General features: G+C 37.7%; 2 protein-coding genes across 2 annotated transcripts; one reads left to right on the top strand and one right to left on the bottom strand.

Annotated features, from left to right (window-relative positions):
- Positions 1-7,871: 7,871 nt before the first annotated feature.
- On the bottom strand, positions 7,872-14,418 carry LOC134285317 (uncharacterized). The gene is made up of 2 exons (XM_062845887.1): positions 12,409-14,418; positions 7,872-12,332 (listed from the first exon to the last, which is right to left on the bottom strand). Exons 1-2 carry the CDS (start codon positions 13,170-13,172, stop codon positions 12,023-12,025), a joined length of 1,074 nt encoding a protein of 357 aa, XP_062701871.1. The 5' UTR covers positions 13,173-14,418; the 3' UTR covers positions 7,872-12,022.
- A 10-nt stretch (positions 14,419-14,428) lies between these two features.
- On the top strand, positions 14,429-15,515 carry LOC134285318 (uncharacterized). The gene is made up of 2 exons (XM_062845888.1): positions 14,429-14,762; positions 14,839-15,515. Exons 1-2 carry the CDS (start codon positions 14,449-14,451, stop codon positions 15,146-15,148), a joined length of 624 nt encoding a protein of 207 aa, XP_062701872.1. The 5' UTR covers positions 14,429-14,448; the 3' UTR covers positions 15,149-15,515.
- Positions 15,516-27,921: the final 12,406 nt, after the last annotated feature.

Raw genomic sequence — 27,921 nt, forward strand, 5'->3', positions numbered from 1 at the left:
AGTACCAATCCCAAAAGCTACCGGCTCGGCCTCAGAAACAAGTGGGTACAGGCCAATTGCCTTGACAAGCTGTCTGGCGAAGCTTATGGAGCGGATGGTCAATAGGAGATTGATGGAGCACATCGAGAAGAACTGCCTACTAGACAACCGCCAACATGCCTTCCGGTCCGGCTTTGGTACCGGAACCTATTTTGCAGCACTCAGCGACATCTTGAACAGCGCAATAGAAAGAGGGGAACATGCAGAAATAGCCTCACTGGACTTGGCCAAGGCATACAATCGCGCATGGACGCCAGGAATTCTGCGCCGTCTTGTGGATTGGGGAGTAGTAGGCAACCTTGCCCAGTTTACAAAAAACTTTCTAACCAACCGAAGTTTTCAAGTTGCGATTGGAAACCATCGATCGAAAGATGTCGTGGAGGAAACGGGCATACCGCAAGGGTCGGTGATTGCTGTCACCCTTTTCCTGATTGGGATGAACAGTGTCTTCGACGTCCTCCCAAAAGGTATTTTCATACTCGTTTATGCGGACGATATACTTTTAATCGTAACTGGAAAGCACCCAAAGCTGGTACGGCGTAAACTCCAAGCGGCGGTCAACGCTGTCTCAAAGTGGGCGGACAACGTGAGCTTCGAAATTTCTGCCAGTAAGTGTGTCAGGCTGCATATCTGCCTCGGTAGACACCAACCGCCTAAAGCGCCCATCCGCGTTCATGGCAACCCAATACCACTGAAATTAACGTGGAAAGTCCTAGGCGTTACGCTTGATCGGAATTTTTCTTTCCGCCCGCACCTAAACAACGTCAAAAATGCATGTAAAACTCGACTGAATCTTCTGAAGATGATACCTGGAAAACGAACAAGAAGTGACAGAGCATCGCGACTACGAGTAGCGGATGCAATCATTTGTAGCCGACTATTCTACGGACTGGAATTGACGTGTCGCAACTTTGAAGAGATTGTCGCGACTCTTGCGGCCACATATAACAATGCAGTAAGAACGATATCTGGACATCTACCATCCACGCCTGCAGACTCGGCTTGCGTAGAAGCTGGAGTATTACCGTTCCGCTACCAGGCTGCCGCTGCGGTTGGCAACATGACGGTCAGCTTTCTTGAAAGAACAAGTGACGAAGGGTCAGATAGTACACTAGAAAATCAGACCAACGAAATACTCAGATCTGTGATTGGTACTGTTTTACCTCCCGTCCTCGGACGCCTTCGAAACGGAGCTAGGAGCTGGTCCGCCGCAAAAGTGCTAATCGACACCTACATCAAAGAAAGAATTAAACGAGGATGCAACAACAGAGAAGCACAAGCCCACTTTCTCGACCGTGTCCGAACAAAGTTCAGAATCTACAACATCCGATACACCGATGGCTCAAAGGGCCTTGGAAAAGTAGGAATTGGTTGGTGCGGTGACGGTTTCTGGGAACCAAGAAGTTTGCCGGAGCAGTATTCCGTTTTTTCCGCGGAGGCCGCGGCAATCTACCAGGCCATTATTCAACCGACAGACTCCATAGGACCAGTCCTGATAGCCACGGATTCTGCCAGCACAATCTCGGCTGTTCAATCTGAAACAAATTACCACCCGTGGATCCAAGTCATTCAAGCTGCCCTAGAGCGAAACCCAAGTACGACATTGATGTGGATTCCCGGTCATTGTAGTATCGCTGGTAATGAGGAGGCCGACCGTTGCGCAAGCGCCGGTAGAGAGGGCGTACAACTCTCAGCCAAAATCCCCTGTACCGACATCAAGTTATGGCTAAAGAGAAAAACTGAGGAAGCCTGGAGCAGAATGTGGAATCGTGAACGACACTTATTTACGAGAAAGGTGATAGGGTCCACCGAAAAACAAGAGGACAGGAAAAACAGCAGAGAACAGATCGTCCTTTCGCGTCTAAGAACAGGACACACCAGGGTCTCCCACTCAATGGGAGGAGGCCCTAGTTTCAGGAGACAGTGTGAGACATGCCAAGAACACAATTCGGTTGAACACTTTTTGTATAGCTGTCCTAAGCTGGAAAACCTCCGGAAGCAACATGGCCTGGAAAGCGTGCAAATGATACTCCAACGCGACCAAACAAGGGAAGACACCCTTCTCTGCTTCCTAAAATATGCAAATCTCTTCAATGAAATTTGAGGAAAGAGCATCCGAGCTGATAAACGACACTCTCTGTGTGGCGTCTGGGCATCCCGGGCACTTCAATCCGGGTTGTAAGTCCCAATGCTGTCCCTGTGATAAACAATTTTTACCGGTACCCCCAAACAAAACCTCCCTGCACAACCCAGGCGCGGTAAATCCACGATCGGAACAACAAGGCCCAGCACCAACCAAAGTATCTTCAGCTACTATTTTGAGCACTCGAACGATTGCATTCCCAACACAACCCGTTCTGTTTGAACCAAGGGAACAGTTTCCAGAACCGGATAATCCTCGACGTGGGGAAAAAACAGCACCACCGTAGTCACCGCCTTTATGCTCTTGCCACTCGAACGATGTCCCATACATACTCTTCATCATTGTGCGACTCCTACGCCGGCCCAGCGGTCTGCTGAAGAATGCCAGAGGAACAGCAACTAAAAATCATCCGCCGTCGTCATCGAGCTCCAAAAATCCGATCTACAACCCTCCTGGCGCGCTGTCGGACACCTCACCAATGTTTCCGAAGCTTACGATTGACTCCCACTCGATTTTTTTCGGAAATTTAGTTGGGCCTACATGCCAAGGAGGAACAAAAATAGTAATTTTCAAACTTTCAAGTATGAAACATTGCGGAAGCCGAAATAAATGTCAACTGCGTGGCAAATTGCGTAAGGAACAACGCAAAAATGAAACTGACATACAATAGCATACAACATCCTAGCATACAACATACGAACAGCCATCTAGCGGCCGATAGCACAGTTTCCACCACAAGAGATACCGATACACGCGATACACCGAAGTAACTATTTACATAAATGTAATTATGTTTCTACGTCAATATAAATTCTTTGTAAAACTACTCTGTAAGATTGAAGCTAGCCCATCTGGCTAGTCTTTTCCTTTTCCGTGGCGAACTCGCCTAGGGCGAAAAGCCACGTTAATAAAGAAAAAAAAAAAAACACGGCCACTTGATTCCCCGCGCCGAACAACAACAGCATGGCGCGCTGGCGCATGAGTGAAAAGAACGACGCCGCTGTGTGTTCGGCAAGGTGTTCAGTTGAATCTGTTGAATGGTTTTTGTAGTCCCGATGATTCTGGGAAGCTCATGATAATTTCGGGACGAGTGTTGGATTTTGATAGACAGTAACTGAGAGGCTTGGTTAGGCTGTGTTATTATTCCAGCATCCTTTTGGAGGATGAGAAACATCAGAATAAATCTGTTGTTGGCAATACCTGGAGGTTCGCGATGATTTTAATAGTGAGCTGGTGATCCCGGAAGGAACCTTGTTAGTTATAAAGTAACTGTACTCCAGCAATGAGCGCATAGTACAGCACAATCTTCGTCGGTCTTGGACGCTGTTGCTCCTGTTTCCCCGAACATTTAATAATGCTCAGGTCTTCTTCAACCACGTGTAGTCAGCACGGTCGCAGACGTCCATGTAGTCACCGACCATTACCTGGTTCCATGTTGAATATTGTTTTCGTTATTATTTTTTCTTTTGACATTCGCACTACGTGCCCAGCCCACTGAAGTCTGTCGTAATTTATTCGTTTCACAATACTCCTTTTTGATGAAGTAGGTTGATCTTGATCGAAGTTGCTGCTTCCTGCTCTAACTCATTCGTCAAACAAACAGGTAAGAGCAGGATGTAGCATCTTCGATCATGTTCAATCTATCTCATTAAACATGATGAATATTCGCAGCAATTTGTGCTCTTTCTCTACTCGGGACCTTAAAGTTTTGGTCAAGTTTCAAAAACAACTAAGCAATGCTCATTTAGGATTTCGGAATGAAATTAAGATTTTGGGAGTACTTCGAGAAACTCGAAGTGGAAAATTACTGATTTTGGTTGTTTTAAATGAAGTGCCTCCAGAAATTTCTCGATTTCTTTCAGAAGAATTTGTGCAGATCATAGTCTGAGAGTGTTTACCAAACTTATTCATGAGCTGCTCTGCGAACATCTGTTAAGACCTCGCTCAAGTATTCACAGTCGCAATTGAGGTAGCTAATGGTTGGAAATTTCTGTATGGGATCTTTCAGTAATTCTAACAGGAGTTCCTTCAACGATTTCTTCAGCAGTTTCTTCGAGAATTCATCCAAAAATTACTTAGGAATTTTTGTAAGGGGTTTTAGAGATTCCACAAAGAATTATTCCGTGAGTCCATTTGAAGTTTAGTCAGGGTTTCTTTTCTGAGAACATTTTTCAGGAAAATCATTTGGATGTTCATCTGTGAATTCATGTAGAAGGAATTAGGAATTTCTTGCAGAACATCCTTCGGATTTGTTTTTTAAGAGTTTTTAGAAAATTTATCCTGAATTCATTTGATAAATTCTGCAGAAGTTTCCCCGAAAGTATCTACAAAAATAATTTTATTAGCTTCTTTGGAGGAATTCCCACAGGAGTTTCTCCGGAAATTCATTCAGGAATTCCTTCAAAAGATTGCTACAGGAATTCCTTCAGAGATTCCTCTAAAATAACTTCGGAGATTGTTCCAGATTTCCTCCAGAGAATCCTCCAGAAACTTCTCCAGAGATTCCTCTAGGGATTCCTCCAAGAATTTCTCAAAGGACTCCAAAGGACCAGCAATTTCTTTAGGGATTACTACAGGAATTCCTGAAGAATTTTCTCCAGGAATTCCTGCAAAATTTTCTCCAGAAATACGTCTAGGGATTCCTCCAGAATTCCACTGAAAGCTTCCCCCGGAATACCTCTAGAGATTCCTCCAAGAATTTCTCCAGGGATTCTATGAGATTTTTTTCTCCAGGGTTTAGTCCAGGAATTCCTGCAGAATTTCCTCCAGGAATTCCTGCAAAACTTCCTCCAGGAATTCCTCCAGAATTTCCTTAAAGATTCCTTTAGGAAATTCTCTAGGAATTCCGCAAATGATTCCTCCAGCAATTTCTTTAGGGATTACTACATGGATTCTTTCACGGATTCCTCCAGGAGTTCCAGCAAAATTTCGTGCAGGAATTCTTCTAGGGATTTCTCCAGAATTCCCCTTAAAGTTCCTCCAGGAATGCCTCTAGTAATCCGCCAGAAATTCTTCCAGGAACTCCTCCAGAAATTCCTTCAAGGATTCCTCCAGAAACTTCGTAAGTAATTTATCCAGGAATACCTGTATGAATTCTTCAGAAATTTCTCTAAGGACTTCTGCAAGGATTGCTCCAGAAATTCAACAGTATTTTTTCAGCAATTCCTACATCAATTTCTCCAATGATGCCTCCAGTTATTTCTCCAGGGATTGCTCCAGAGGTTTAGTCATTAATTGATGCAGGCATTTTTCAAGTAATTCCTTTAAAAATATCTCTAGGAACTCTTCCAGGGATTACTTCAGGAGTTCGCTCAGAAATTCCTCTGATGATTTCTATAGGAATTTCTCTAAAAAAATACTCCAGGAATTCTTGGATTGCTTAAGGAATTCCTTCAGAATTTCTTTCAGAAATTTATCCAGGGATTCCTCCGGGAATTCCTCCAGGGATTCCCACGAAAATTCTTCCTCCAGGGATTTCATCAGGAATGCCTCCAAGAGATTCCTTCACTAGTATTCCATGGATTCCACAAAGCAATCTCCAGGATTTCCTCCAGAGATTCCTTCAGCAATTGCTTTAGAGATTTTCCAGGAATTTACCAGAGATTTCTCCAGGATTTCCTTCAGGGATTCTATCAAAAGTTTTCCCAAAGATTTCTCTAGGGATTTTTTCAAAGTTTAATCCAGAAATTGCTTCAGTAATTTCTCAAAGACTTCAAAATTCCTAAATTTCGTTCAGGAGTTCCTCCAGAGATTTTTCCACGAGCTGCTCCAGAGATTACTTCAGCTTTTTACCAACAGAAATTATTCTAAGAATTCTTTCAGAGCTTCCTTTAGGAACTTGTCCGGAGTTTCCTACAGGAATACCTCAGAGAACTTCTGTAGTGGAATTTTCCACAACATCTTTTTCTGCATCGCAAATTTATTATTTCCCACGAGAAATAATGAATTATGCTAAGCTTAACGACAACGTGCCGACTTTTGGTTACCTGACCGGCCGATGTCATCTAACACCCCATGCGCGGCTCGAATTGACCACGCAGCATTAATTCGTGTGAACATGCTTTATTCTTTCCTCAGGTAATGTGTAACTTTTCTAACTAATAAAAATCATTCATTCAATGTCCAACAAGCAAAGTGTATACATCGTGTCCTGATGACAGACCCGTGCGCCTTCTCCATTAATGTTCGCGAAGTACAGTACATGGCTGACCGTTGACCCGCGCCTTCTCCGTGATTAGTGAATTAGTGAAGCATGGTTACAGTTCAGAAAGACTAAAGTGCAAAAAGGAACTAATAAGCCCCAGCGAATTCGAAAAACGACTTTCGCGGTGAACCTAGGTGAAGATATTTAAGCAAGTGCATCGTTTTAGATTACGCCAAGTCAATTATCAACGTTAAATTCCAGTTGATAACGTGAGATGAACAGTAACGAAACCAGGATTCCAGAGAATCAGTTATGTTTATATTTTGAGTCGCTGATGGACAATTCAAACTAGGTGTATAAACACAACAGTTGGGTGTCGCAAATGTGTTACTGCAGCATGAACAAGTGAAACCTTGGATTCCAGATGATCAGTGATGTTTATATTTTGAGTCGCTGCTACATCGAGTACAGACACAACAATTGAGTGCAGTGGATATGTTACTACAATTTCGTGTGGATCCGATCTCAGCAGTAAAACCGAAGCAGTGTGCAGGGGGCACAAATGGCAACTTGGATGATAGTTGTTTGCAGCTCATGCACCACGGGATGCCGTTCCAGCTGACAGTAAAGCTAAGTACCATTATAAATGAAATAGTTCAAAAATTTAAAAATTGTGCGTTGTGATACCATTCAAGTTTACATTCAGGTAATGGATTTTCCTTTCTAATAATTTGAAAAGCAATCGTCAGTTTCTTATAATTTGAATAATATTATCAATGAATCAGTTCGAAAAGTTAAAAAAACTTCATTCAAACTTGAAAAAATCCATACATAATAAAATTTCTGACAAAACCTTGCAAGCAAAACTTGACATAAGCACTGCGTTGTACAACGAAATAGAAGCATTTTTAAAGGAAAATTGTGCGATTTTGGAGGAAACAGTTTTTACTAATATATGTAAAAACTCGCGTCTCTTTAATTACGAAATACAACAAATTGTTAATCAAAAAATTGCTGAAAACAAAATACAAAATAATTTAAATTCGTCCAGTAGACACAGTTTGAAACGCGTTGCTAAGACTACGGTATTGTGTTCGCAGTTGCTGTTAGGCACAAGAAGAAAGAATCTACACAAATCCCCTCATCATCATTCTAAACATAAGAAACGTTCAAATTCTACACAGCCTTTGACCATCGCTCCAAACACAGCAATGGCCTTCAATATTGCTACTGCTGCGCAGCTAGCGCAGTTGGTTCCAGCATTCGACGGTAAGCCGTCAGGATCAAAATCATTTATAGATGCGGTGGAATTAACTAAAACGATAGTGGCAGAGGCAAACCACGCGAGTGCAATACAATTGGTACTTACGAAATTGACAGGAAGAGCAAGAGATTTATTCTCTGTAGCTCCTGCAACTTTAGATGAAATTATCCAGAAAATTAAGGATAATTGTAGCGAAACCGGATCATGCGATTTAGCCGCAGCCAATTTGAAAAATTTAAAATTAAAGAAAACTGATGATATGGTAAATTTTTCAAAAGATGTCGAAAATCTTTGTGAAAACCTTGCTCAAGCGTACATTCGAGAGCAAGTTCCAGGAGATGTAGCTAAGAAATTGGCCCAAAAGCAAGCGATACAGACGCTAATTTCAAATTCACACAATTCTGAAACTAAAATAATGTTAAAAGTTGGCAAATTTACCACGGTACAAGAAGCCCTGAATGTTATGGTGGAAAATGAGCAAACAAGCCAAGGATCTACAGCATCAATTTTGCATGCTTATGTTAATGAAAGGAAAAATCACCGATACCCCAACAATGGTCGTGGTTATCAACAAAATTATGGATATAGGACACCAAACAACCGGCCAACAAATTTCTATGGAAATCGCGGAAGATTCACTTCCCGCGGTAGAGGATTTCATCGCAGAGGTGGTTTTCGTAATGGCCAAAATCAGTTTTACAGAAATTATGGTCCAAACAACTCAAATAATCAGTTAAATGGTAGCTCAAGAGTGTTTTATGCTACTGAGTTTCCTCCACAGCAACATGAACAGGTCAGGGTCATTTCAACTGGGCACGTACATCAACAGGCAGACCCTTTAGTCGCTCCACAGATTCAAGGTCAAAATAATGTACAACATTTTTTAGGACAACCGTTCGGGGAGCGTACGCAATAAGTGTATCAGCTTCTAACTTTGTATGCTTGATGATTGAAGCATCTGGTACACAGTGCTCGTTAATGGTAGATTGTGGATCTGAAATTTCAGTCATCAAAGCACATAAAATTAAACCATCCCAAATTTATTTCCCAAATAATAAATGTGAAATAACAGGAATTGGAAGTGGAAAAATATCTACTTTAGGTGATACTATTACAAATATAGTAATAGATGATACGCCACTACCACAAAATTTCCAAATTGTGGAGGACAACTTTCCAATTCCCACAGACGGGATTTTGGGAAGAGATTTTTTCTGTAAATATAGGTGTAACATAGATTACGATTCCTTTTTATTGTCTGTTAAAATAAATAATAATGTTATTCAAGTACCAATCACCAATGAATTGGAAGGTAATTTTATAATTCCACCTCGATGTGAGGTGATAAGACGAATCAATGTACACAATATTGTAGACGACGTTACCATTGCAGAAGAAATACAGCCAGGTGTGTTTTGTGCAAATGGTATTATAAGTAATAAAAATGCTTATATGAAAATTATTAATACTACTAATGAAACGAAAAAAATATGTTCTAAGTTTGTACCAAAAATGGTTCCTTTAAATGAATATAAAATAAATTCATTAGAAAAACCATGGAATAAAGTTAAAGAACGTAGTAAGCTAGTATTGAAGGAATTAAATATGGATCCGAAGATTGATCCAAAAATTAAAGAAAAACTTGAACGACTGTGTGAGGAGTTCAAAGATATTTTCGCACTTAAAAATGATGTTTTATCCGTGAACAATTTCTATAAACAAGAAATATGCCTCAACGATTCACGACCAGTATATATAAAAAATTATCGGACCCCTGAGTCTCAAAAAGAAGAAATAGATAACCAAATCAACAAAATGCTAAACGATGGTATAATTCAACCTTCCACTTCGCCCTACAACAACCCTATATTATTAGTACCCAAAAAATCAGAAACTGATAAAAAATGGCGGTTGGTTATAGATTTTCGCCAACTAAATAAAAACATTTCCCCAGATAAATTCCCATTACCTAGAATCGATGAGATTCTCGACCAGTTGGGACGAGCAAAATATTTTTCAACGCTCGACCTAATGTCAGGATTTCATCAGATTCCGCTGACAGATGCAAGCAAAAAATTTACTGCTTTTTCTTCAAGTAAAGGACACTTTGAGTTTAATAGATTACCGTTTGGATTGAATATCAGTCCAAACAGTTTTCAGAGGATGATGTCGATCGCTCTATGCGGACTTCCTCCTCAATGTGCGTTTTTATATATCGATGATATCATCGTCATCGGTTGTTCGATAAATCATCATTTATCTAATCTCCGTGAAGTATTTTTATGCTTGAGAAAATATAATCTCAAACTGAATCTGCCAAAATGTCATTTCTTCAAAAGTGATGTAACCTATTTAGGACATCATATATCTAACAAGGGGATACAACCAGATAAAGCAAAATATTCAATTATAGAAAAATATCCTGTGCCAAAAACCCCTGATGAAACACGTCGATTTGTTGCCTTCTGCAACTACTATCGTCGGTTCATTCCAAACTTTGCTAATATTTGCAATCCATTAAACAAACTTCTAAGAAAAAATGAAACATTTATTTGGAGCGCAGAGTGCCAAAACGCTTTTGAAATGTTAAAAAAAAGTTTATTATCACCAAACGTTCTACAATTTCCAGGCTTCCAAAAGCAGTTCATATTAACAACTGATGCATCAAAAGTTGCATGTGGTGCTGTTCTTGCTCAATTACACGATGGTGTAGAGAAGCCAATTGCGTTTGCCAGCAAAGCATTCACAAAAGGCGAATCACATAAATCAACGATTGAACAAGAATTAACAGCAATTCACTGGGCTGTTTCATATTTTCGCCCGTACTTATATGGACGAAAATTTGTAATTAAAACGGATCACCGTCCGTTAATTTACCTTTTTTCAATGAAGAACCCATCATCAAAGCTCATTAGGATGAGATGAGATTTAGAAGAATATGATTTTTCCATTGAATATATAGAGGGTAAATCAAACATCGTAGCAGACGCATTTTCTCGCGTCCCGCTTGACATGGATGAGTTAAAACAGATGTATGTCATTACACGATCAATGACAAGAAATATATCAAGCCAACCAATTAATGAGTCTCAGATGCAGAAGCCTGATCAACTTCATGTATATGAAGCGCTCAATAATTCAGATGCTTTCAAACTATCTAAACTATCATTCATTAAATATCCACAGTCATCAAAACTATCGATGGTGCTGTCAAAGAAGAATTATAATCCGAGACTAACTCTAGCGTTAGATCTCAAATTAACAACAGAACATGAAAAGGAAGAAGCTTTGAAGCAAATTTTTAAAATATTGGAGAATAAAATCCAGAAATCCACAAATACAAGGCTGGCCAGCCATAAAACAAATGAGAATCAAAAAGGATTTTTGAGTAAAATGATAGCAATCGCAAAGAACGATACAATATTCCAACATATTGATATAAACTCATTTAAAGACATTGCACAATGGTCCCAGGTCCGAATCTAGCTAGACAAAATTATTTACGGCGAAACTATTGATTTTAGCTATATGGTGTCTTTGGGAAAGTTTTTCCAAAATTTGTGTCCTATTTAGTCAATAAATTGAAATTAGGGTGGTCCAAATGGTTTAAAAGATTTGTATATCAACTTTTTTGTTTTTCCAAATACACCTATACAATGTTCTACAAAGTTTTAGAACAATTAATTTGGAGCAACTTTGCCGAAGAAACCAACCTCCTAACTATTACGGTTGACGAGTTATGATTTTTTGAAGCTTGGATGTTAGGGTGGACCTTAAAAAATCAGTTTTTTGCTTATAACTTTTCATAGGGACATTTCTCGCAAAAACGTTGTTCCGAGCACTTTTAGATCTTTTGATTTTACACTTTTTCTCCGAAGAGGGCAATGTTATATCTCTTGAAATAAGAAAGTTATGCAAGATTTTCTCTTAAAAAATCGCTTTTCTTACATGTAAATATTTCAGAATGGCGCAAACCGATTTTCAATCTTTTAAATCCATTCAAAAGATCTCACTTTCATTGTTCGATGGTGAAAAAATAAAAGAAGTGTTTTTTGTTTAAAGCGCTTAATTAATTTTTGAAAATATGTCATTTTTCATCAAAAAATGGCCATAACTTCAAGAATATACAAAATACAGGTATGATGTCTTCGGCAAAAAGGTGCGCAATTGAATGCTTTAAAATTGTCTAGAACTAAGTTTTTTTGAAGAATCAACACATAAAAACATATTTAAAAAAAATTGGATTTTTAACTAAAAAATAAACACTATCAACGTTTCAAAGAACCTTCTGTCAATGCTACCCTAATGAAAGGTTCCATACTTTTCTTTCTATGTTGGATTTCTAAAAACAATCGATTAGTATGCATATACTTAATATTTTGGTTTATTGAGCTTAGAACAAATAAAAATTAAAACTACATATCTTTTCAATTCAATTCAAAATAACAAGTTCTTGAGCTTTGGCTGGAAGAGAGTTTAAAGGAGAATCGCTGCTTTTCCTATTCATCAAGGAAATCACTGGATCGGATGTTAGAAGCAAACGTTGGAAGACGTCTTCGATGTTTGCCGTTCTGCTGAATTTCCTGGAGTGGAATTCTCGGAACTTTCTGATAGACTTGTTCCGGGTCTCCAGTGCTTCCTCGCTCAACATTCCAACAGGAACAGTACTGTGCTTCGCGATGGCACCGCCGTGGACCAAAATTTTGTGGAGAGTTGGAGACAGCGGATACCAACCATATAGGCTAGAATAAATTATTATTATTATCCAATTCCATTATTATTAGTTTTATTATTATTATATGTCAAACTACATCTTACCTGATATAAAGTTTCCTAGTCGTTTCCAAGTAGTTTTGGAATACTTCCACGTTGATATCACTCTTACAGTTGATAATAACTAGAATGATGTACATTCTCTCCAGTAGATCTTCATTCAACCCCGTAATTTCGCAGATTGTACGCCATTCTTTGAAGAACTTTCGTGAGGTATTACCATCATTGCTGTTGCCACCGCTCGGTAACGGTTCGCTAATTCTGAGCCCTAGTCTTCGTTTTATTTCGGCTCGAATGGTGGCTTCTCGTTGACGGACAGCTTCGTTAGACTTCGCTACGCGCCATGTCGGTTTTTCCATTTCTAGTCGATATGCTACCTTAAGAAACAGTTCCATTGTCCGAATATAGCAATGGAGAGGGGAGAATCCACGAGAGAACTTTTCAGCGTTGGTCTCGTTCAGATCGTTGGTTGCGTCATTCAGATTCTTTCCGCTTTTCCCACAAAATGAGCAGGATTGCGAGTTTGTTTCTGTGAGGTCGTTTACTACCTTAGTATCCATCATACTTAGAATTAACGAAGAATATACAGTAATTGTCCGACCGTCTTGAAGAATTTCAGTTGGCCTCAGATTTTTTATTTGATCTCGCACTTTCTCAACTTCATTTCGCGTTAGCTGAGCAGATTCCTTCAAAAAAATTAGCTTGATCGGTCTGCACAACGAAACGGAAGAAGGTAGATCATTTTTCCAAAAAATATCTCGTTCGTGCTCTGAGATTCTTCCAATTAATTGGAGAGGAACAAGAGCCATCGAAAATATGTGTGAATCATTGTACTCTCGTAATTCACCGTCTTCATCCGTTTCAACAAAGTTTTGCTTATAGCGAGAGTGATTGCTACTGCCATCGCAGCCCCACTTATAGTTAATCTCAAACGTATTACAAGCCGAACCAGCAAGAATACTTCTATGGCTTTCTATTAAGCGTTTGTTTGTGTGGTCAACTAGGGATTGGAGGGGAACTTCGGCTGCTGATGGTTTTATCGTAATACCTGAAAATTATGAATATCTCATGACTATTTTTGCATTCCCATAATTATCTGTCCATAAGCAACATAGATTCATTTCGATCATGTTAGATAATAGAAAAGATGTTTTGTGATGCCTTTATAGTGTATGAATGGGCCCTATCTAATGAAATAGAAATTACCTTCAGGATACGTCAGCTTCTTTTCCTCCAAAACCCGATTGTAGGACGGATACAAATCACACCCTTTCTTCAAATCCGATGCACGAATGTCATTGTATTGACTCTTGGAAAATCCGTTCTTACAAATGAATGCCAAAGCTTCAGTCGGTGAATACTGCTCCACTCCGGCATCACAAGACTTCATAGATTGCTTCAAGCTAGTGGCGGTTTCTGGAAATTCAGAAATATTTTTGATGATCTTTGCCGCATCTCTATGTCCGGAACTTGTGGCTCTTGTTGCCGCTGCAAACATCAACTCCTGATACGGAACTTCGACGCTGATATCATGAACTTTTCGCTGCTTCGATTTTGTGCTTGAGGTTTCAAATGATTTACGCGGACGCCCTCTCTTGGTGTTCGACATCGGAAGTTCTTTGAAAGTTTCAAACCCACTCAACCAAATTTTGTTGCGCTCAAAGAAACGCTCTTTTCCGGTTGCTCTTTTTCCATGCTGTTGTGAATTTGAGTGCGAAAAAGCTAATTTTCTTTTGAAGTTCTGCAGTATCAATTGTTTTGCCCTGGAACTTGTCAATAACGTACTGACACAAGGATGTTGTAGAACTATCGGTAATGAATTGTTCAGCCAATTCATGGAAGGCGACTTTAAGACCTGGTGGAAAATTTAGTTAGGGAATCTACTTCAAAAGTTGAGAAATTCTGTAACTTACCAACTGACATCTTGCTTTTTTCTGTGGAACGATAACGCACTAACCAAAATTCAACAGCATGCATGCAGAAAATCATGCTCTGCTGACTAGGCTTCTTTGAACTAGGCTACTTTGATCTAGTCTACTTTGATCTACAATGGAACTGTTTCTTAAGGTAGCATATCGACTAGAAATGGAAAAACCGACATGGCGCGTAGCGAAGTCTAACGAAGCTGTCCGTCAACGAGAAGCCACCATTCGAGCCGAAATAAAACGAAGACTAGGGCTCAGAATTAGCGAACCGTTACCGAGCGGTGGCAACAGCAATGATGGTAATACCTCACGAAAGTTCTTCAAAGAATGGCGTACAATCTGCGAAATTACGGGGTTGAATGAAGATCTACTGGAGAGAATGTACATCATTCTAGTTATTATCAACTGTAAGAGTGATATCAACGTGGAAGTATTCCAAAACTACTTGGAAACGACTAGGAAACTTTATATCAGGTAAGATGTAGTTTGACATATAATAATAATAAAACTAATAATAATGGAATTGGATAATAATAATAATTTATTCTAGCCTATATGGTTGGTATCCGCTGTCTCCAACTCTCCACAAAATTTTGGTCCACGGCGGTGCCATCGCGAAGCACAGTACTGTTCCTGTTGGAATGTTGAGCGAGGAAGCACTGGAGACCCGGAACAAGTCTATCAGAAAGTTCCGAGAATTCCACTCCAGGAAATTCAGCAGAACGGCAAACATCGAAGACGTCTTCCAACGTTTGCTTCTAACATCCGATCCAGTGATTTCCTTGATGAATAGGAAAAGCAGCGATTCTCCTTTAAACTCTCTTCCAGCCAAAGCTCAAGAACTTGTTATTTTGAATTGAATTGAAAAGATATGTAGTTTTAATTTTTATTTGTTCTAAGCTCAATAAACCAAAATATTAAGTATATGCATACTAATCGATTGTTTTTAGAAATCCAACATAGAAAGAAAAGTATGGAACCTTTCATTAGGGTAGCATTGACAGAAGGTTCTTTGAAACGTTGATAGTGTTTATTTTTTAGTTAAAAATCCAATTTTTTTTAAATATGTTTTTATGTGTTGATTCTTCAAAAAAACTTAGTTCTAGACAATTTTAAAGCATTCAATTGCGCACCTTTTTGCCGAAGACATCATACCTGTATTTTGTATATTCTTGAAGTTATGGCCATTTTTTGATGAAAAATGACATATTTTCAAAAATTAATTAAGCGCTTTAAACAAAAAACACTTCTTTTATTTTTTCACCATCGAACAATGAAAGTGAGATCTTTTGAATGGATTTAAAAGATTGAAAATCGGTTTGCGCCATTCTGAAATATTTACATGTAAGAAAAGCGATTTTTTAAGAGAAAATCTTGCATAACTTTCTTATTTCAAGAGATATAACATTGCCCTCTTCGGAGAAAAAGTGTAAAATCAAAAGATCTAAAAGTGCTCGGAACAACGTTTTTGCGAGAAATGTCCCTATGAAAAGTTATAAGCAAAAAACTGATTTTTTAAGATCCACCCTAACATCCAAGCTTCAAAAAATCATAACTCGTCAACCGTAATAGTTAGGAGGTTGGTTTCTTCGGCAAAGTTGCTCCAAATTAATTGTTCTAAAACTTTGTAGAACATTGTATAGGTGTATTTGGAAAAACAAAAAAGTTGATATACAAATCTTTTAAACCATTTGGACCACCCTAATTTCAATTTATTGACTAAATAGGACACAAATTTTGGAAAAACTTTCCCAAAGACACCATATAGCTAAAATCAATAGTTTCGCCGTAAATAATTTTGTCTAGCTAGATTCGGACCTGGGACCATTGTGCATTGGTAATAACATCCTTAGGGATGCCACCATATTGATATACGAAAGACCAAAACTAGTGACACATGAAGATGATATATTGAGAATTCTTAATCTACATCATGAAACTCCTATCGGAGGACATTTAGGTACAAATCGATTGTACAGAAAGCTTAGACCGTTATACTCATGGCCCCACATGAAAAAACGCATAGCTGAGTATGTAAAAGCATGCACACTATGTAAAACAAACAAACATTATTCTCAAGTTCAAACAAAATTTGTTCAAACTACTACCCCTACAAAATCATTTGATATACTTTCAATTGATACAGTTGGACCATTGCCTCCAAAAAGCAAGTTTTTAGGCCACATTTGACTTTCACGAATTTTAGTAATTTTTGCTCAACTCCTACAGCATTGGTGCCAAAGAAGCAAATAACCAAAAAACATTGGAGAATATGATGCCGTCTTGAAAAATCCAACTTATTACGTATATTAGGGTATTCCAGAACAAAATCTATCAAAAAATCAACTTTTTAAGGTTTTTCTGATTACAAATGTGATAATTACACATGTTTTCTTCAATTTTATTGGCACACGTTGTTCGAAGAAGTTGTAGCAAACAAGTATAGCTTTCAATTTCTGCCGAAAGAATTAAGTTTTGACATGTTTTAGTGTAGTTATGATTTTTTGAAGTTCAAAAATAGTCGAAAAACACAAAATTGATTTGATGCACCTCTTAATTTTAATGGATTTGGCTGAAATTTTGACCAGTTACTTCTTTTAGGATGTCAATCAAAATATGGGGGTGGACTTGAGAATCAGAGAACATTTTTGAAAAGCTGGACAGGCCTAATGGATATACGCCATTTCAATTAGTATTTGGAAAAACATGCAATTTATTTGATATAGCTTATTGTATTAAACCAGATCCTTTGTATAACTACGAAGCTTATGAGAAAGAATTGAAATTCAAACTTCAAACCACACATTTAAGAATACGTGAAGCAATTGTACGAGCAAAAACAAAAAGAACTACACAACTCAACGCTAAAATTGAAAATACAGATTTACAAATTGGCGATACAGTTTATCTAAGAAATGAAAATAGACAAAAACTAGATGCAGTGAACTCCGGACCATTCACAATAAAAGAACTAATGGACTGTAATGCAGTAATCTTTAACCAGAATAATCAACAAAAACTTCAAGTTCATAAAACGCGCCTTACGAAATTTAAACCTTTAGAACAAAAAAGATAATGACAACAAATACATTGTTTATTACACTCAAAATTATCGTTCCTTAAAAAAAAGGGGAAGAGAGCCCTCAAAACAAAAATGATTTGTATACTGAAAATTATTTGTAAAGGTAAGAACAAAGCATAAACGGAAAATTTATTATTGTATACCATAATTTTCTTTTAGGGGGAAGGTGTAGTGGAATTTTCCACAACATCTTTTTCTGCATCGCAAATTTATTATTTCCCACGAGAAATAATGAATTATGCTTAGCTTAACGACAACGTGCCGACTTTTGGTTACCTGACCGGCCGATGTCATCTAACACCCCATGCGCGGCTCGAATTGACCACGCAGCGTTAATTCGTGTGAACATGCTTTATTCTTTCCTCAGGTAATGTGTAACTTTTCTAACTAATAAAAATCATTCATTCAATGTCCAACAAGCAAAGTGTATACATCGTGTCCTGATGACAGACCCGTGCGCCTTCTCCATTAATGTTCGCGAAGTACAGTACACTTCTCCTGGGATTCCTCCAGAAATTCCTCCAAAGTTTCGTTTACAAATTCCTCCAGTAATTTCTTCAAGAATTTCTTCAGGGATTCCTACAGAAAGTGCTCCAGAGATTTCTCCAAGTTTCCTCCCTAGATTCCTTGATTCATATCTTTAGGAGTTTCTCCAGTAATTCGTCCAGAGATTTCCTCACGAGTTTTTCGAATAATTCGTCCAGGGATTCCTCCAGAAATTACACCAAGGATGCCTCCTGAGATTCCTTTAGGAATTCCAACAGGAATTCCAAAGTTTCCTCCACAAATTCTCCCAAGGCTTTCTTCACGAATTTCTCCAGGAATACCATCTGGGTTTCCTCCACCGATTCCTCCATGGATTCTTCTAAGAATTCCGGGGAATTCTCCAGGTATTCCTTCAAGGGTTTCTCCAGGCATTTCGCCAGTGATTACACAGAAATTCCTACAGGGATTCTTTACATAATCCCTAGAGAAAACTCCGAAGAACTCCAAAGGAGCAATGTCTACAGAAATTACAACAGGAATTCCTGCAGAAATTGTTCTTTTAATTCCTGCAGAATTTCCTCTCCAGGAATTCCTGCAGATTTTTTTCCAGGAATTCCTGCAGAATTTCCTCCGAAAATACGTCTACATATTCCTCCATAAATAGTCTAAAAGCTCTTTCAGGAATGCCTCTAAGGAATTCCTCCAAGCATTCCTCTAGTAATTTCTTTGGAGATTTTTCTAGGGATACTTCCAGAATTCCCCTTAAAGTTCCTCCAGGAATGCCTCTAGGAACTCTTCCAGGAATTCCTTCGAGGATTCCTCCAGTGAGTACAAGAGATTCCTCCAGGAATACCTGCACGAATTTTTCAAGAAATTCCCTTCCCAGGAATCCATTGAAAATTTCTCTAAAGGCTCCTGCAAGGATTGCCCCAGAAATTTAACAGTGATTTTTCAGCAATTCCTACATCAATTTCTACAGTGATACTTCGAGGTATTCGTCCAGAGATTGCTCCAGAGATTTTGTCAGTAACTCTTCCAAGCATTCTTCTGAAAATTCCTTAAATGATTTCTCCAGCAACTCTCCTAGGGGTTACTTCAGGAGTTCACTCAGGAATTCTTTGACGATTGCTATGGGAATTTCTCTTAGAATTTCTCCAGATTTCTACGGAAATTCCTCCATCAAGGATCCTTCACTAATTTTTCCATGGATCTCTCAAGGAAATCTTCTAGGAATTCCTCCAGGGATTCAATGAGGAATTTCTCCAAATCATATTTCCACAGTTATCCCTGAAATAATTCCTGGAGAAATACCAAGAGAAGTTCTTTGAGTTATCTCTGGAGGAAACTCTGGAGGACTCTTTGAAGGAATTCCTGGAAGAATCTCTTCTGGAGGAATAACCGAAGTAATCTAGTAATCTCTAAAGCACTTTCTGGAAGAATCCCTGAAAAAACTTCTGAAGGAAACTCAGAAGGAATGTCTGAAAATTTCCCTAGAAAAATATTAGAAGGAATCCCTGGACGAATCTCTGGCGAAATGCTTGGAGGAATCCCTGGACGAATCTCTGGAGAAATCCATGGAGGAATCCCTGAAAAAAAAATCCCTGGTGAAATTCCTAGAAGAGCCTCTGGCGAAATAGATAACATAATTCCTAGAGGATTTTTTTAGGAATCTTTGGAATAATGCGTGGAAGAACATTTGTAATTCCAGGAAAAAATCTTGAAGCAGACCCTGGAGCTAACTCTGCAGGAGTCTCTGGAGGAATTCATGGAATAATCCCTGTTACAATCCTTGGAGGAATTCTACCTCTACGTAGTTATCCGTCGTATCAAATAGAATGCGAACGACGCGTTTGATCGCCTTCCAGGTAGCATTGTTCTTCCTCTACAAGTGGTTGAGGAAGCGTTGCCTGTACGATAGGCAAACAGTTTCAAACAATAAATAAATCGCTTTCGCTCTTCGTACATATGTACAACAGAGATGGTTGTATTTGCGGTTTAGGGGAAGATGATATAGATCGATGAGATTAGAATTGAACCTTATGACAACTAAGTTGCCGGGTCATTAATTGGCTCGGTAGCTTAGTTGGTAAAGCACTTGTCTAGCGAATAAGGGTCGTGAGTTCAAATCTCATCTGAGCTGTGGATTTTTTCCCAATTTAACCAATAATTTACCCATCTGTACATATGTACGTTGAGTTATTTGAATTTCATAATTTGACCACATGGATTGGTATTACCGAACATTTGCACTTCAAGTGAGTCGTTTTCGAGCATCTACCTCTACGTAGTTATCCGTCGTATTAAATAGAATGCGAACGACGCGTTTGATCGCCTTCCAGGTAGCATTGTTCTTCCTCTACAAGTGGTTGAGGAAGCGTTGCCTGTACGATAGGCAAACAGTTTCAAACAATAAATAAATCGCTTTCGCTCTTCGTACATATGTACAACAGAGATGGTTATATTTGCGGTTTAGGGGAAGATGATATAGATCGATGAGATTAGAATTGAACCTTATGACAACTAAGTTGCCGGGTCATTAATTGGCTCGGTAGCTTAGTTGGTAAAGCACTTGTCTAGCGAATAAGGGTCGTGAGTTCAAATCTCACCTGAGCTGTGGATTTTTTCCCGCTGTGGATTTTTGTTGCGCTGTGTTATTGGTTACACAGCGCAACATTTTTTTGTCTCAAGAGCAAACTTATGTGTCTCCGAAGGTTTTTGGGCCGCTGAATCTGAATCCGGGCTCAGATTTGTTCTAACACGTCACAATTTTGAGCTATACCTCAATCTTTAGGGCAAAATATGCGATTTTGGGCTTTTTTGACTGCAAGCCATTAAGCTTGGAAATATTTTTTTTAAACAATCAAAAGGTTAATTGGTCAATTAACATCTAAATTAACGACTCATGCAAAATATTTCGTTTTACCTAATCAAGTTTGATAGATTTAAGCATTTTATGTTAGTATGAAAACTTGCATGCAACTTTTGGAGGGTGACTTGTATGGGAAATATCGTACCTAACATAAATCGCTTGAAACTATCAAATTCAATTTGGTAAAACGAAATATTTTGCATGAGTCGTTAGTTTAGATGTTAATTGACCAGTTAACCTTTTGATTGCTTAAAAAAAAATTTTCCAAGCTTAATGGCTTGCAGTCAAAAAAGCCCAAAATCGCATATTTTGCCCTATAAATTGAGGTATAGCTCAAAATTGTGACGTGTTAGAGCAAATCTGAGCCCGGATTTGGATTCAGCGGCCCAAAATCCTTCTGAGACACATAAGTTTGCTCTTGAGACAGACAAAAAGTTATTTTTTGTTACGCTGTGTAATTTACCCATCTGTACATATGTACGTTGAGTTATTTGAATTTCATAATTTGACCACACGGATTGGTATTCTTCATTACACCAACAAAGCTAGCCATGAAAATGTTTGACAATTCTCACGTCATTTTGACAGACCACACACATGCACGAAAAAGACGGATCATATATTCTACTTTATCGATATTGTTGCCGTCCTTTTCATGCTCATGTTACATCTGTCAAAATGACGTGAGAATTGTCAGTCATTTTGAGGTTAGGTTCGTTGGTGTAATGAAGAATTACCGAAAATTTGCACTTCAAGTGAGTCGTTTTCGAGCATCTACCTCTACGTAGTTATCCGTCGTATCAAATAGAATGCGAACGACGCGTTTGATCGCCTTCCAGGTAGCATTGTTCTTCCTCTACAAGTGGTTGAGGAAGCGTTGCCTGTACGATAGGCAAACAGTTTCAAACAATAAATAAATCGCTTTCGCTCTTCGTACATATGTACAACAGAGATGGTTATATTTGCGGTTTAGGGGAAGATGATATAGATCGATGAGATTAGAATTGAACCTTATGACAACTAAGTTGCCGGGTCATTAATTGGCTCGGTAGCTTAGTTGGTAAAGCACTTGTCTAGCGAATAAGGGTCGTGAGTTCAAATCTCACCTGAGCTGTGGATTTTTTCCCAATTTAACCAATAATTTACCCATCTGTACATATGTACGTTGAGTTAAGTTTGTGTGCTAATAAATGTTTTACCAGTGAAGAATGTGTAATGAGCATAGAATAAATGGTGAAAGATTGTGAATGTTGTGTTGTATTTGTAATAAACTCGAAAACTACTCCAATATCGCCAAGTAACCCACCCGTCATCGGTTTAAGTCAACCGTTGAGCGTGACCGCCACCACAAGCCCAGGAGTCTACACAAGACAGCCCAATACAGTCCACATCGGAAGGCAGGTAAGGACCAGTCCCAAAACATTGCCAACACAATTTCATAATTTGACCACACGGATTGGTATTACCGAAAATTTGCACTTCAAGTGAGTCATTTTATTTTATTAAATTTGTAACAAATGACAGTGAAATACTGTTTCAATTCTTCTGTTTCATTGCTGTTGTGTTAATAAATAAAAGAAAAACGGGGGGATGCTCCAACGTCTAATTAGTGAAAACGTGCATAAGTCCAAGAACTCATCCTGTGGGCTGCGTGGCCGAGCGGTTAGCGGCGTCAGTCGTTTAGGTGTCTCGTCAGCCTCGGAGTGTGGGTTCGATTCCCGCTCCAGTCGGGGAAAACTTTTCGTCAAACGGAAAATTCCCCACTGGGCCACTGGGTGTTATATGTGTTGTCCGTTGTCGAATGTTTGTACTGTTTTCAGTCTGTAGAGGCCGCAAGGTCGAAGACGGTGTAATTGTCTTTTCATCCATAGTAATAAACTTTGACATTTCTCTGCCAATGATCAAGCTGCTCTTGTATATCGTTGGTAGTCACGAACATACACGGAGCACACGAATGTAGAGAACATTTCCCTAACGAACATTTTATGACTCGAACTCGGGCTCGAAGGGGGACTGACCACCATTCTAGACCACCTAGACTTTTAGAAAGACTAGGAATTCCTTGCCCATATCTGGGTCCGCTAAGGTTATTTGAGGAATTTCCCAAGAGTCTGGGAATAATTCTTGACTTTTAGAAATACCAACTACAGTCGCTTACGCCAACCGCAATTTCTCAGCGGTCTTGCATCTAATCCACCTGATTTTTTTAGTGCAGTTATTGCTTTCTATTGACTAATCACAAACAAAATATAAACTAAATTGGTTAGAAAACAGCTTGCAAAACGCGGTGGGCGTAAAGTTGGCAGCGTCTAATATGATATCTGATTGTATTTGTTGTCTATAGCTAGGTCCGCTAAGGTAGTTCGAGAATTTTTGAAGAATCTATGCGAAATTCTAGACTTTGAGAAATACTAGGAACTCCTTGTGCACATCTGGGTTCGCTAAGGTTTTTTCAGGATTTTCTAAGTGTCTAGGAGAAATTCTTTATTTCTTAAAATATCAGGTAGTTCGAGGGTTTACAAGGAATTTAAGCAATACTCTTGATTCTTAGAAATACTAGGATTTCCTTGTCCCCATCTGGGTCAGTGGAAGCTATTTGAGTCCCGAGAAAATTCCTTATTTTTTTGTAATACTAGAAATTGCTTGCCCACATCTGGGTCCGCTAAAGTGGTTCAAGGATTTTTGAAGAATCTATGTTAAATTCTTGATTTTAAGAAATACATACTAGAAATTCCTTATCCACATCTGGATTCCCCAATGTAGTTCGAAGATGTTTAAAGAATCCTTGTAAAATTCTTGGCTAAGAAATACAAGGAACTCCTTGTCCACATCTTGGTCTGCTAAAGTAATTCAAGAATTTTTGAAGAATCTATGTAGAATCTTCGACTTTTAGAAACACTAGGAATTCCTTGTCCTCATCTGGGTAAGCCAAAGTTATTTGAGGATTTTTGAAGCTTGTAGGAAAAAATTCTTATGTCCTCGGGGAAATCATGGAGGAACTCATAAAAAAAATATTTTTGAAACTTCAAGAGGAATTCCTGGAAGAACTCGTAAAGAAATTCCTGAACATACTCCTAGAGGAATTCCCGGAGGAACTCTTGAGGAATTATCGACTTCTCAAATTCTCCTAATAGAATACCCAAACGAACTTCTGAAGGATTTTTCGTAGAATCTAAGAAATCCCATTGAATCTCCTAGAGCAATTTTCGGAGGAACTCCTAGAGGAATTCTCGGAGGAACTCCTGGAGAATAATTGGAGGTACTCATAAAGGAACTTCCAGAGGAATTCCCGGAGGAACTGCTCGAGGAATTCCCAGAGGAACTCCTAGAAAGAAATCCCATTGCAACCCGTAGAGTGATTTCCGGAGGAACTACGGCGATTCCCAGAGGAACTCCTGAAAAATTATTGGAGAAACTCCGAAAGTATTTCTCGGAGGAAATTCCTAGAAAAAAAAGAATTCCTGGAGGCACTCCAAGAGAAACTTTTGGAGGTACTCCTAGAGGAATTGGAGTGGAGCAACTCCAAAATGAATTTCGGGAGAAACTTGAAAAGGAATTTTGAGAGGAACTCATAGAATAATTGAACTTGGAGGAACTTCCAGAGAGTTTGCTAAAGAAACTCCTTGAAAAATTCAATAAGGGCCCATATAGCCGAGGCTGTAAACGCACGGGTATTCAGCATGACCATGCTGAGGGTGATGGGTTCGATTCCTGGTCGGTCCAGGATCTTTCCGTAAAGGAAATTTCCTTGACTTCCTTGGGCATAGAGTATCTTCGTGCCTGCCACACGATATACACATGCAAAATGGTCATTGGCAGAGGAAGCTCTCAGTTAATAACTGTGGAAGTGCTCATAGAACACTTGAGAAGCAGGCTTTGTCCCAGTGAGGACGTTACGCCAAAAAGAAGAAGAAACCCCTACAGAAATTTCCGGAGGAACTCATAGTAAAATTCCCGGAAGAATTCCTAGAGAGTTTCCCGGATAAATTCCTAGAAGAATAACAGGAAAAAATCCTTTTGGTACTCCTAGAGGAATTTCCGGAGAAACTCGTCGAGGAATTCCCGGAGAAACTCCTCAAGGAAATCCCGGAGGAACTCTTAGCGAAATTCCTGGGGGTATCCCTAAATGTATTTCTGGAGGAATTCCTAGAGGCATTTCCAGCGGAGAAACTCCTGGATTAATTTCCGGAGGAACACTACTCTTAGAAGAACTTCTGGAAGAACTCTAAGAGGAATTTCCGGAGGAACCTTGGGTGGAACTCCTTCAGGAATTCTCAAAGACATTTCTAATAGATTACCCAAAGGGACTCCTAGAGAATTTTCCGAAGGTCTGAGAAATCCCATTGAAACTCCTAGAGTAATTCCTGGAGGAACTGGAGAATTCTTGGAAGAACTTTCAAAAAGAATTTTCGGATGAACGTCTAGAAGAAATTCCGGAGGAACTCCTCCAGGAATTCTCGGAGGAACTGCTAGAGAATTTCCTGGAAGAACTCCTATAGGAATTCCCAGGAGAACTCCTCTCTGTTCCTGGAAGAACTCCTATAGGAAATCCCGGGAGAACTCCTCTAGGAATTTCTGCAGGAACTCCTAGAAAAATGCCATTGAAACTTTTAGAGGAAATCGCGGAGAACCACCTAGAGAAATTCCCGGGAGAACTCCCCGAAGATGATTCCGGAAGAACACCTAGAAAGCAATCTCTTTGGAACTCGTAGAGCTATTTGCGGAAGAACTCATAGAGGAATTTCCTGGAGGAACTCCTTGAGAAAGTATCAGAAGAGAGCCTAGAGAAATTCCCGGAGGAACTCCTAGAAGAATTCCTGGAGGAACTCCAAGAAAAACTAACTAAATAACTAAATAACTAAATAACTAAATAACCAAATAACTAAATAACTAAATAACTAAATAACTAAATAACTAAATAACTAAATAACTAAATAACTAAATAACTAAATAACTAAATAACTAAATAACTAAATAACTAAATAACTAAATAACTAAATAACTGAATAACTAAATAACTGAATAACTAAATAACTAAATAACTAAATAACTAAATAACTAAATAACTAAATAACTAAATAACTAAATAACTAAATAACTAAATAACTAAATAACTAAATAACTAAATAACTAAATAACTAAATAACTAAATAACTAAATAACTAAATAACTAAATAACTAAATAACTAAATAACTAAATAACTAAATAACTAAATAACTAAATAACTAAATAACTAAATAACTAAATAACTAAATAACTAAATAACTAAATAACTAAATAACTAAATAACTAAATAACTAAATAACTAAATAACTAAATAACTAAATAACTAAATAACTAAATAACTAGATAACTAAATAACTAAATAACTAAATAACTAAATAACTAAATAACTAAATAACTAAATAACTAAATAACTAAATAACTAAATAACTAAATAACTAAATAACTAAATAACTAAATAACTAAATAACTAAATAACTAAATAACTAAATAACTAAATAACTAAATAACTAAATAACTAAATAACTAAATAACTAAATAACTAAATAACTAAATAACTAAATAACTAAATAACTAAATAACTAAATAACTAAATAACTAAATAACTAAATAACTAAATAACTAAATAACTAAATAACTAAATAACTAAATAACTAAACAACTAAATAACTAAATAACTGAATAACTAAATAACTGAATAACTAAATAACTAAATAACTAAATAACTAAATAACTAAATAACTAAATAACTAAATAACTAAATAACTAAATAACTAAATAACTAAATAACTAAATAACTAAATAACTAAATAACTAAATAACTAAATAACTAAATAACTAAATAACTAAATAACTAAATAACTAAATAACTAAATAACTAAATAACTAAATAACTAAATAACTAAATAACTAAATAACTAAATAACTAAATAACTAAATAACTAAATAACTAAATAACTAAATAACTAAATAACTAAATAACTAAATAACTAAATAACTAAATAACTAAATAACTAAATAACTAAATAACTAAATAACTAAATAACTAAATAACTAAATAACTGAATAACTTAATAACTAAATAACTAAATAACTAAATAACTAAATAACTAAATAACTAAATAACTAAATAACTAAATAACTAAATAACTAAATAACTAAATAACTAAATAACTAAATAACTAAATAACTAAATAACTAAATAACTAAATAACTAAATAACTAAATAACTAAATAACTAAATAACTAAATAACTAAATAACTAAATAACTAAATAACTAAATAACTAAATAACTAAATAACTAAATAACTAAATAACTAAATAACTAAATAACTAAATAACTAAATAAATAAATAAATAAACAAACAAATAAATAAAAAAAATAAGAAAAAAATAAGTATATAAGTAAATAAGTGAATAAATAAAAAGATTATGAAATTTGCTATTGAACGTCATCTTCGAACATGCAAGTTTTTGTTACTTACTCACTTTTTAAGAGCAAATAAGTGAAAAGTAAGTGAATTTTCAACTGTTTTTGTCGATTTACTCTAAAAAATGCGTAAATAACTTATTTTTTTCCTTAGACAAAGTTGAGCGCCTTGAAATGCCCTACAATTCGTTCTTTGACACCAAACTCCTAACTCTTGGCGTTTCCCCGCAATTTTGATTTGAATGCACAGTTTTGCATCATAAATTTGCTTCAGCAAGTGCATCAGAATTTAGCTCTCTTGACCCCACTGTGGCAGCGAAACTAGCGTCATGTTTACTTCCCGCACACGGCTACTTGATTCCCCGCGCCGAACAACAACAGCATGGCGCGCTGGCGCATGAGTGAAAAGAACGACGCCGCTGTGTGTTCGGCAAGGTGTTCAGTTGAATCAGTTGAATGGTTTTTGTAGTCCCGATGATTCTGGGAAGCTCATGATAATTTCGGGACGAGTGTTGGATTTTGATAGACAGTAACTGAGAGGCTTGGTTAGGCTGTGTTATTATTCCAGCATCCTTTTGGAGGATGAGAAACATCAGAATAAATCTGTTGTTGGCAATACCTGTAACTGTACTCCAGCAATGAGCGCATAGTACAGCACAATCTTCGTCGGTCTTGGACGCTGTTGCTCCTGTTTCCCCGAACATTTAATAATTCTCAGATCTTCTTCAACCACGTGTAGCCAGCACGGTCGCAGACGTCCA

Source organism: Aedes albopictus, chromosome 1 (assembly GCF_035046485.1).
Source record: "Aedes albopictus strain Foshan chromosome 1, AalbF5, whole genome shotgun sequence".
NCBI classification, from domain to species: domain Eukaryota; kingdom Metazoa; phylum Arthropoda; class Insecta; order Diptera; family Culicidae; genus Aedes; species Aedes albopictus.